We start from the raw sequence: 11,337 nt of genomic DNA on the forward strand, positions 1-11,337 counted from the left end.
TGAATAATGATTTAGGATTTAAATTAAAAATTTATCATTTCACATTAAAGATTTTATATAACAGAAAAAATATCATATTTACAATTTATTTATATTTAATAAATTCATTATAAATTATAGTAAAAATAAATAAATATTAAACTTTGGTAATTTTGTTTGAAATTATTAAATACAATAAATCAAATAATTAAAAATTTTAGATGAAAAAACCGTGCATCGCATGGGCTTCCATCTAGTGTATATGATTTAAAAATATTTTCAACACAACTAATAAAAAATAATATATCTTCTTCTCAAATGTAGTTTTAATATTTTTTTTGCCTTATTGTTTCATCTTTTTTATGAGCATACATTTGTTTATTCCACATGAGTTGCCTCATTTTTATATTATATCACAAATTAATTATGGGATAAAAGATTATTATTACCGTGCATCAAATGGGAACTAATCTAGTTGATTGTTCTAAAAAAGTGTTTAAAAATTATAGTGGCAGTAAACATAATTAATAACTAAGCTAGTTCAAATAAAATGGTTTCCAAAAATAAAAAAGCTTCTCTTAGTTAGATTGACTTTCCGAGTAAGTTGAGGAATTTTCCTCGTTTCATATTGTGGCTTAGATTGATTGGAGTTTCTAAGCCAGAAATTCAATTCATTCTACGAGATATTATGAAAAGTTTGAATTGACCTCTAAATAAGTAGGAACAATCAAGAATACGTACTGTGTCCTCATGTTTTGATGAACAACTGTATATTGTTGAATTTTTCAAACTGTTGGGTTTGATTCAATTGTTCAAGAGGTCACAAAAAATTGATGTTAGCTTTACAAGTTCTATGTTTGTTTGTCTAATATGATAGATTATTTAACTAAATTAACAACACACCGGACTATAGACTAATTACATAGTTGTAACATGCGGGTAATAGTCCCTCTACTCTTGTCACCAAAGAGATTTTCAAATGTTCGCCATCCTCTTCCTTTGATAATGGGCTAAAAATAAACCTATTCTTCGTATGTACGTACCATATTAAATTAATTGATAATGGATAGAGCAATTCACTATACTTTTTTTTTTTTTTTTTTAAAAAAAAAAAAATGGTAAGGAGAAGAAATGGTAAGAAGAAGGCTTACCCTAGAAAGGGGGGATTCTAGGAAAATCCCTCGTAGAATAAGTTTGATGAGATTCGACCATGACCTCACGCCTGAAAATCATAGAACTAGCCAACTATTGTAGCCTCCTATTTCGAGTAGCTAACATACTTAAGAGTTAGCAATCCTCTCTTGTATTTTTTTCAATTGAAACAATATTTTTAATGTAGGGTTGTTTTACCTTTATTCGCTCTATAAACAAATTGAAACCACCCTATTATCACCTCAAGTATGGAGGTTTTTTTTTTCCTTGATGCAAAAGCAAAAGTAAGAGGGAATTGGAACCACCCTATCACACTTGTTAATGGCTCTTTTTATTTTTTTTTATTTGAAAGAACACATGTCAATGACCATTTATATAAATAAAATTTATAACTATATTTTAAAGATTTAAATTAAAATAAAAATCAATTACTTGGATTAAGTCCAAAAATAAATAAATTTTTTATGCAATCATCTTTCATAAATTATTGACTTAATTATGATTATATATTAGCAAATTTGATATTGTTTTATACTCTACATTAGTATTTGATGTTCATATGTCGACGACAAAATACTGCCAATCAAATTCATATCATTCACGTCGATAGTTGAGGTACCTTGCCCAACTATCTACCTTCATTCTAATTCGCAATTAACATATTTATTTTCATATAAAATTTTATCTTTAACATTTTTCCATTATAACAATGATAAAATTGTAGTAAATAGTTAAAATAAATAATTTTTAAAAATGTGGATTCAGGGTCCTATTGATTATTGGACTTGGACTTGGACCTTAGGATCCGATCCATTACCATCAAGGCATCAATAATAACAATCGTCTTTATTTTCATGTCTAATATGCTTTTACAACGTATATGAACTCTCATGTTTTCAGATTTCAGGTCGGCATTAATCGGCTCGAGTTAGGAACAATTACAATTCGAGTGCCCCTTTTTTTTTTTTTTTGTTTAATTTCTTAATTCCTTTTCCTAATTCAATAATTTAATTTTCAATTGAACAATATTATTGCAGCCAACAATTGATGCACCCAGAAGATGTAGATGTTGTCCAGCAACTTGACAGAGATCGTGGGATTACCCTTGATGATTTCAAGCTCGTTAAGATGCACATCTCCAATTGTATACTCTTTCTCTCAAGTTTTTTCCTTTTTTTTTTTTAATTCAATTGTGATTAAATTTTTAATTTTGGGTGGAATTTCTTATCTGGGTGTATGTTTGATTAACATAAACAAGGTGGGTTTTGAATTTGATGGAGTATTGAAGCTTAAATTTTCTTGATCACTACTTTTGAATGACTGAAAATGTATTTGTGTGTTGAATTAACTAAAAGGGTTTGGAAGGAAGTTACTATTCTTATAATTCATTTTTTATTAAATATAGTGTGTTTGGGAGCAAGTGAGTTGTATATTTGATAGCTTGATGTCTTATGAATGTTCTCTATGCTGTAAGGCAAGGAATTAATGATGGATAAGTGGGAATTTATCTTGCTTTAGTTGTCATGAATGGCAAAGGACGATATTGAAAGAAGTTTTTCTAATTGAGGATAAATCGTACTTTGTATATGGAAAGATAGAAATGTATATAAATAGGAACTCGAATCTTCATCCTTAGCAGCTACTCCGTAGTTTATAGCATTTAAATCACATTTGGAACTAATAGAAAATGATGAAAGTGATCAATGTGGTTTTTTCTGAAATGAAATCTTCTATCTTTTAAGTTAAAATTTGGGTTGGATGGGAAATCTGTACCCCTACTGAATGAGGATCAATTGTGATGGAGCTTAGCATAGAAATAATTAGTGGTATATAGTAAGTAAAACTATGCCTTATCTTGGTGACTCCTTCACTTCTCACTTTCTCAGTTTGTTTGGAAAGCACATTGCTTAAGCTATAAGGAACGTGTTAAAGCTGCTTAAGCAATTGTTTGTTGTAGGCTTGCCTTGTTCATGCTGTAAATGTATCATTGTGTCTACAAGCAACTTATGTGGATTTATATATCTTTCTTCGTGGAAATAGGAGGTAGATGCTAAAAATGTAGAGTGGCTGGATTCAATGGTCTGCTTTAGTGCCTTATTCACCCCTTTATGTAGGCAGTCCATTGGTTTGGCCTTTGGGTCTTGACTGCTTAGAAATTTGTCTTCAACATGACAACTCCTTATTGATCAATGGCCCTTTCTTGGAATGCAGATATTACAAAGATGGCTCAGCTTGTGAAAGTAAGGCAAAGGTTGGAAGTCTATCTCTACTGTTATCCACATTTCGTCTAAAATTGAGCTTTAACTGAGTTGCTTTTTTACTCATTTATTGCGCATCCTCTGTAGTTTGTTAGCGAGTTCTGGCATGTGTAAGAGATGCCTCATAAAATTATTTCAGAGCTCTTTCTTTTTCTTAAAGCACTTTAAATTGTTGTTTAATGTTTCAACAAGCCATTACATCAATACTTTCTCTTTGTATCAATAACTAGTTATTAGTCCAGGCAATGCGCCACATATTATAAATTTGTGAATTTGATCAAAATTAATTTAGAAGGGTTATTCATGTTCAACAATACTAATAAGTGAATGAAAGTATAGTAATGTCTGTAATAGGAAAATAAAAATAAAATAAAATAAAATAAATTAAAATTGCATCAATATCTATAGGATGAATCAAACCTTTACAATTTTGATATCAATACTACTAAATATTATTCTATAACTACAGTTTTATGATTAAATAGTGAAAAGAACTCAAATTTTTGGTAAAACATCATAAGTAAATAGAGTATTTTGTAGATATGATAATATAAAGCAAATTAATTAGTTAACCACACTTGAAACTCAAAGTAACAAACAATGCTAAAATTACAAATTTACAATGAATCGAGAACATGAAATTGTTAAGGAACAACAAAGAGGTACTACGTATATGCTATTAATTTGCACAATGAGTATAATAACAAATATTTAACATAAAAACTTGGAAGAATTTTTTAAAAATCATATATTGGTCACCTAAGAAATACTACCTTTTATGTGAGAGGTTAGAAAATAAAAAAATTATTACTTACATCTGGATGTAAGGTGTATCGAGAGTATTTTTGGCTCATTTGATGATCCAAATGAGCAATAATTATCAAAGGGTGCAAAAAATACCCTGGGTGTATTGAAAAATCTCCGATTGAAATTGAATTATCTGCACTATCTAAATGAGAATGTAAACTATAGGCACATGCTTATTTACATCAATTTGTATTTAGTGTTTGGCATATTATATAATTATTCAGATGTAAATATTATATTTAGTTTGTGGCCTGAATGCCCCAGATGTTTTTTTCAATTACTCTGGCTAAGGTAAGTGTTTATTTATATCTGTTGTTGCATATTTATCTTACTCACTCAACCCCAAAAGTACCAATATGTTGTGAAAGAGGAAAGAACTCTATCATCGTTAGGCTGTCTTGACATCATTAATCTCTGATAATTCCTCACTCTTGCAGGGTTGTTGCTTCTGCCATTACATATATGAGACGTGTTTATACCAGGTATCTTCATGAATACCTTTATATTGGAGTTGTAATTTTATGTTTTTTTCTGGCAAGGAGTAGTGGACTTCAGAATTGGATGATGGTTTATGCTAGTAAATTGCTTTTGGGTTTGGAAATATCCTTAGATGTAGTGACAACTTCTATGCTAGAAAAACTTGTGTAGAAAATATGATTTGTTTTCTTAATCATAGTACTAGGTTGGACTTTTGGGCCTTCGGCTTTCAGCATGAGGGGCACATTTTCTTCCTCCCATCCTGTGAGGATCTTATGTACTGGTTGGACAAATTGACATAATGACATCAAATAACATTTGCAGCTACATCACAGTACATAGGTTTAAGTTTGGGAAGCAAAGTATTCTGATGCTAGACATAACTAAGGTTGAAGTGTGCATCAACCTTCTTGTGTTTGGTGTATTGTGTGAGCTACATATGTATCTCAGATTTGGTCCGAACTCAAATTTGCTTGTATTCAAGGCACACTTTGACACCACTGTTTGGTATAGATCTGAAGCTTCCTCTCAAATTCATGGAAGTAAAATTGATTATTACCTGAAACTTGGTTTGCAGTGTAGTTTGCTAATCATGGTTTTGCAACTTGACATAATGTAGACTTTGACATCATCCCTTCCATTTTTTCTTTGGATTTTTTGTAAGAAACTACCTTATAAGTTTGACATTTTGTGAAAAACTGCCTTATAAATATAAAAAAATAAAAAAACATGTGATTAACTACCTTATAAAACACTAAATGTTGTAATATGCTACCTTATGCTGGATTTTCCTCGTTGACCTAGTTTTCTGATGTTGACCATGTCACGTGCCTCTCACGTATCATTAATGACCCTAATTCTCAAAAAAAAAAAATTCCACATTTAATGTCCCAAATTCTTACCTTTATTTTTCCAAAGCTAGGGCCAACGGAGGAAATCCGGCGTAAGGTAATATATTACAACATTTTGTGTTTTATAAGGTAGTTAGTTACGACACTCCTTTTTTTTTTTTCTTCTTTTTTTTTTTTTTTTTTTTTTTGTGATAATGTATTTTTTCACAAAATGTCAAATTTACAAGGTAGTTTCTTACAAAAATCCTTTTACTTAACTTGTTTGGAAGAAATATTGAAAGCTATGAAGTCCTAAAAAGTTTGAAACTTGAAATGCGGTGGAATTAATTACCTAAAAAGTTAGAGAATGCATGAGATTATCTCAGATTAGAAGTTGATTTCTATTCTTTTTCTTTTTTTTAAATTTTGCAGAAAGAGTTTGACAGAATTCGATCCACGTCTAGTTGCATTAACTGCCTTGTACTTGGCTGCAAAAGCTGAAGAGAGTACTGTACAGGCTAGACTCCTGGTATTTTACATCAAAAAAATATGTAATACCTGCTACCTCACCATTTGTGTTTAGTGAAGCTCCTTGATGCTCCATTTTTTGGCTGACAAACTGCATCATGAATTTTGGCAGATCCTGAAGATATACGATACCGATTTGACATCAAAGATATCCTGGAAATGGAAATGAAGATCTTAGAAGCCCTGAACTACTATTTAGTTGTATTTCATCCTTATCGTTCACTTACTCAGTAAGTATCTTGTACTGTTGTTATTGCTCCTCGTCTTCTGATGTTTTATTATTATCATTATTTGCATTGTTGCGATTAACATGACTTTATCCATTACCTCTATGATATAGGAGATAATTAATCTGTATAATTAAGATATCTAATACTAGCCCTTTATTGATCTCAATTAATCAAATGTCTTAGATATACTTGAATTTAATAACAAAAATACCCCATCAATCTGAAAATTTCTTCGTTGCACCCTTTATTCATGCATTGAATATCTCAGCTTATTTCTTTTCATCCTTGTACAGATTTCTCCAAGATGCTGGTATGATGGACCTAATGCAGTTCACTTGGTAAGATTATAACTTGGAAGTTACTGTCACAGAGGAATCACTATCTTTAAATGTTCACACACACAATTATCTCCCATTCTAAAAATAAATATCTATGAATTTGCATAGCATTATTGTCAAAATTGTTGGTTTTAGAATAGGCATTGTTTAGAAATAAAAGCCTTCACGAGAATTGTGTGAGTCATATAACATGCTTCATTTATGCAGGGGAATCGTCAACGACACATATAAGATGGATCTAATTCTAATCCATCCTCCACATTTGATCGCATTGGCATGCATATACATAGCTAGTGTGTCAAAAGATAAGGATAGTGTCGCTTGGTTTGAAGAGCTTCGAGTTGACATGAATGTGGTTAGTATTCACAACATAGTTTTCCCTTCTCGTTATTCACAGGTGGAAGCAATAGCAAACTCATGTTTATGTAAACAATACTTTTCCCATCACCAAAAAACAAAGAAAAATCATGTAATGCTTTCCATGCTCTTGCTTTTGCCCATATAGAGAGCATGATCATTAACTTTAATACATATAATTTCAGGTGAAGAACATCTCAATGGAGATACTAGACTTCTATGACAGCATGAAGAATAACATTGAAGAAAGGGTCAACGTTATATTCAGCAAGCTGCCTTCAAGATCATAATGTATCAGCCAGACCAGTGATTGTTGGAGTATTTTTGTTTTTTCGTGATAAGATTTAGCTGTAGATTTGTGTAGATTGATAGAAATTCACTTGTTATATCTAAAGTGAGCATGTAGAGCCCTTGCGTTGTTTTTCTGGATATTGTTCAGTGCAACCATGAGGCTTTTTACCAATCAGTTGACCCAACACACTATTGTTGATTAATTTCTCTGTTCTCTCATCTGATTTGTTAATATCTTGTCAAGTGTAGTACTATGAACTATTGAAGGTTGTGAGAGATGCTGATTGGCATTGAAATTAATCTACTAGTATCAAGACTTGCGAATTTCATATTCATTGCAATATGCAAACATACTAACTTTCAAAATTGATCCACCAAAAAACTATATGTATTTGAACTTTCATTCTAGCATATGATCCACAATTACAGACAACTAAAAGGATTTACAAGAACTGTTCCCGCAGCAAAAATGGGACCAATTGTCAATCAGCAAAATTAAACATATTGTCTTGCAACTTGTAGCAGAGTTTTGAACGGGCAGAATATCACCAATTTGCCCCTCTTAAGATCAAAAGGTCCATTGCCATGACAAAACATATAACTGCTGTTGCCTTCCAACTTTCATGTTGCTCCTCTAGGTCTTCCCCTGTTTCTTGGCTAGCTTTTTAGCTGAAGATGCAATTCAAATAATCAGAAACTATGTGGAAGTAATGCAAGTTAAAATCAAGCTTATAAAGCTTTACACCAAAACTCCATAAGCTACCTAATCATTTTATATCAAGCTTATATGCCTCATAATGCTACTACGAGTCTACGAGTAACAATTTTCGGATTTCCAAATCATGCTAAGGTTTGAATTCCATTTTTGATATCACACCACTAACCGAATTAGATCATCAGTTCCCCTAATACTCGTTGCCAGAACTAAAGCCAGATGTGTTTCTTAATTCTTACTATCTTGAAAGTTGAGACCTTTAGATGTATTTTCACAATCTATAGACAAATTTTACAAAGAAAACACTTACCTTCTCTTCTTTTGGCTTCAGATTTTGCAAAGAACTCCCTCCATTCATCTGTCATAACAAAAATCGGATCTTCATCATCTTCAATCTCTTCAACTTCGCCAAGACCGGCATCTTGGAAGTACCTTCATGATTATTAAAATATGCAAAAAATCAATTTAAAGCGAAATCTAGAAAAGACCTCAAAAATAATCAACCCAAATTAGTAGAAGCCCCTCTCCTTAATACTTGTATATTATAACCAAAAGATTGAAATTTTCCTAATATGGTGCACTCTCAGTTACAGTCCTTTAAGAAACTAGCTAGTGAGCTTAAGAAACGGATACAAGTAAATAGATTTCTTTACAAACAAAACTCGACATATCATATTAGTAAGCAAAGATGGATTTGAGGCTCAAACATTTATCAACTTCCTTCGCAATATTACTTATAGCCACATAACTTGATCATACACTTGATACAAGTCATGAAGTTAGAAAATTTTTTGGGTATATTGATAAGAGTGTGTCTTACATTCGAAGTGAAGTCCAATTGTTAGAGGAAAACCTCTTTAGAGTTGCGACAATTGGAGTAAACTTTTGGGGAATAATGGCCTAAGTATTGAACCTTTTCCTTCATTAACTAAAGATAGTTCATAATTTTAACATTGCTGCTCGATTTAGTCCATCAATACAACAATCAAACTAAAAGATTTCTTGTTTTTTAATACAAATTACTATACCAATAATTCCAATTCAATGCTAGAATCCTAAAAGAGGAAATTAAGGGAATCAAAGAACTAAACAAGCATAAAGAATCAAATAAAAATGAAACACAATTTACACAAACATGATTAAAAACAGTGAAGCTATTGATAATAACAAAATAAAAGATAGAAGTATAAGTAAAAGATTAGAGAAAAGGAAGGTGAAAACTCTTACAGGGTATGTTGGGAAGTGTGAGGTGGTTCAAACCCAGAAAACCCAAGATTGGGATTGGTCTGGGAAGGAAGAGGAAGTGCAGATTGAGGGATTTGGGGAGGTGGGTTGATTAAATTAGGGCAAATTTTTGAATTGGGGTTTTGTAGAATTAAGTTGCATTGGGGCAGAACATGGTGGTGGTGATGATGATGGTGGGGATGAGGGGAGGAGAGAGAACAAGGCTTGATTATTATGAAGTGATGGTGGTGGTGGTGGTGGTGGAGAGAGCAGTGATGTGGTCGGTCCATTTTAGTGTTTGTTGAATGTTTATGGTGAGTTCATGAACATTAACTACCTCACTTGTACTGTAGTCTTTCAAGCCATACCCGGTTTATATCATATATTAACAAACTATGTTAATATCACCGATTTTTCTTCCAAATATAAGTACAATAGAGTCTTCTTCCTCCACCACCAACAATATTTCCTTCTCTCTCCTCCCCTTCTATGGCTATGCCGGCGAAAGACCATCTTGACGACTATAAATTGACCGGCCAAACAAAAGACACCCTAGTTGCAAAGCAAGTAAAGTGGGCTCATATTAACCCCTTAGGAAAAGGAATTGCTTGTGAAATGGTGTTAATAGATGTGCGATGGTGCTAACAGTCGTGATGTGGTGCGATGGGTGGCTCTAAAGGTCATGCGGTGGTCGCGCGATGGTGTTAATGATCGTGTAGTGGTCGGGCGGTGGTGCTAGTGGTTGTGCAGTGGTTGCGCGAGTGGTGCTTATGGTCGTTATATGGTGACGACGACGGTCTACGGTGGTGCAATAGTGTAGATAGAGGAGAGAAAAAGGGGGATATGGCTGTGAATTTACAACATTATCCCTGGTAATAACAATTTTTGTTAATAGAGGATATAAACTTGTATTTTCTCGAATCTTTCAAGCATTCTTGGTGTATAAGGTTGATTTAGGTCTTTTTTAGCTCAACTTATTTTTACTTATTTCAGAAATAATAAGTTCAGATCATATCATCGTTTTATGTGCGGTTTTTTATCGCTATATATCTTTAATTACGTACTGAAAAAATTAACTATGTAATGAAAAAAATTACTCCCTCCGTCCCACAATACTTGACACAGTTCCCATTTCGTCCGTCCCAAAATACTTGACACGTAACTAAATATGAAATGGGATCATTAATAAAATAATATTTTTTTATACTCTCTTTGGAACCACAAACTCCAAAACCCAATTAGATCTTACATTTCCTCTCTCTTCACTACCCTCACGACCTCACCCCCATACTTGTTGTTTGCTTACAATATAAAAATATAAAATTTTTATCTTTTATTCAATAAACAACTGTTTTAAATGGACTCACTTGTAGTTTTCTTAAACTACGTGTTCGCCCCAACGTCCCAAGTATTCTGGGACGGAGGGAGTATAAAAATTACATCTTAATAAAAATACATATTAATACGATTCTAACAAGACCCCACTTGATATATTTCTTCTTTATAGATTATCGTACACATAAGGTCAAAGTTTGGTCAAATCAAACAATCAAATCAGAACAGACCAGACCAGACCAGACCAAACCACATCAGATCAGATCAAATTAGACCACATCAGATCAAGCCCTTAGCCATTTAGGGGTGAGCTTAATTGGGTATTGGCCAAAATTTTAGTAAACGGATCTAAAATTGGTTAGGACTGGTTCTATAACTTGGAATCAAAATTGAAACTAATCTTGTGGAAATTAACTACATATATAACATTAATATTGGAAATTAATTCCAACATGCAGAAGGTGACAAAATTATACTTTAGAGTTTTTAACTGTTTGTGCCTACCCGTTATGCCTCGTCCTGCGTGGTGAAATGATGAGACGTTAGGCGGGGAGAATTCGAAGAAAAGGAGGAAACACTCTTTCCAAGCACTTTTGCAATGGTGATGCAAATTGGTCTTAATGGTGAAACTAGAATTTGTTGTTGGCATGTTGTTGCTAATAATGAACTGTGAGTAGTTCCTTAGCGAGCCACGGGTTGATTAAATTTGGATGTTTTCATGTTCTATTTGGATTGATGATGGCTCATAAGTTGATTGTTTGCCTGTGTATTTTGGTAGCCAACTCTATGCTCATGTGTTTGTGTTTCACTCCTAAG

At 32.6% G+C, this 11,337-nt stretch overlaps 2 protein-coding genes across 4 annotated transcripts; one reads left to right on the forward strand and one right to left on the reverse strand.

Annotated features, from left to right (window-relative positions):
• The first annotated feature begins 1,939 nt into the window (after positions 1-1,939).
• LOC110687787 (cyclin-C1-1-like) lies at positions 1,940-7,568 on the forward strand. 3 transcript variants are annotated; one of them, XM_021864421.1, is made up of 9 exons: positions 1,940-2,038; positions 2,169-2,275; positions 3,343-3,382; positions 4,634-4,678; positions 5,936-6,054; positions 6,144-6,261; positions 6,555-6,599; positions 6,807-6,954; positions 7,142-7,568. In XM_021864421.1, the coding sequence occupies exons 1-9, from the start codon at positions 2,022-2,024 to the stop codon at positions 7,244-7,246; spliced, it is 744 nt and encodes a 247-aa protein (XP_021720113.1). In that variant the 5' UTR covers positions 1,940-2,021; the 3' UTR covers positions 7,247-7,568. The 3 variants fall into 3 exon arrangements, with proteins under 3 accessions (XP_021720113.1, XP_021720112.1, XP_021720114.1); XM_021864420.1 differs by having other exon boundaries at positions 1,997-2,058; XM_021864422.1 differs by lacking the exon at positions 1,940-2,038 and adding an exon at positions 2,062-2,080.
• LOC110687788 (polycomb group protein Pc-like) lies at positions 7,565-10,436 on the reverse strand. Its single transcript, XM_021864423.1, has 3 exons — positions 9,190-10,436; positions 8,273-8,394; positions 7,565-7,916 (listed from the first exon to the last, which is right to left on the reverse strand). Exons 1-3 carry the CDS (start codon positions 9,474-9,476, stop codon positions 7,882-7,884), a joined length of 444 nt encoding a protein of 147 aa, XP_021720115.1. The 5' UTR covers positions 9,477-10,436; the 3' UTR covers positions 7,565-7,881.
• Positions 10,437-11,337: the final 901 nt, after the last annotated feature.

The sequence above is a fragment of the Chenopodium quinoa genome, unplaced genomic scaffold (genome assembly GCF_001683475.1).
Source record: "Chenopodium quinoa cultivar QQ74 unplaced genomic scaffold, ASM168347v1, whole genome shotgun sequence".
In the NCBI taxonomy this organism is placed as follows: domain Eukaryota; kingdom Viridiplantae; phylum Streptophyta; class Magnoliopsida; order Caryophyllales; family Amaranthaceae; genus Chenopodium; species Chenopodium quinoa.

Bases quoted from the DNA above. Each gene is read 5' to 3' on its own strand.
- LOC110687787 (XM_021864420.1), top strand. From the start codon at position 2,012: ATGAACTCTCATGTTTTCAGATTTCAGGTCGGCATTAATCGGCTCGA. The intron at 4,679-5,935 runs GTATCTTCATGA...TAAATTTTGCAG, and splicing joins ATGAGACGTGTTTATACCAG to AAAGAGTTTGACAGAATTCG. The intron at 6,955-7,141 runs GTTAGTATTCAC...ATATAATTTCAG, and splicing joins TTCGAGTTGACATGAATGTG to GTGAAGAACATCTCAATGGA.
- LOC110687788 (XM_021864423.1), bottom strand. From the start codon at position 9,476: ATGGACCGACCACATCACTGCTCTCTCCACCACCACCACCACCACCAT. The intron at 8,395-9,189 runs GTAAGAGTTTTC...ATAATCATGAAG, and splicing joins CACACTTCCCAACATACCCT to GTACTTCCAAGATGCCGGTC. The intron at 7,917-8,272 runs GTAAGTGTTTTC...TTGCATCTTCAG, and splicing joins TGAAGCCAAAAGAAGAGAAG to CTAAAAAGCTAGCCAAGAAA.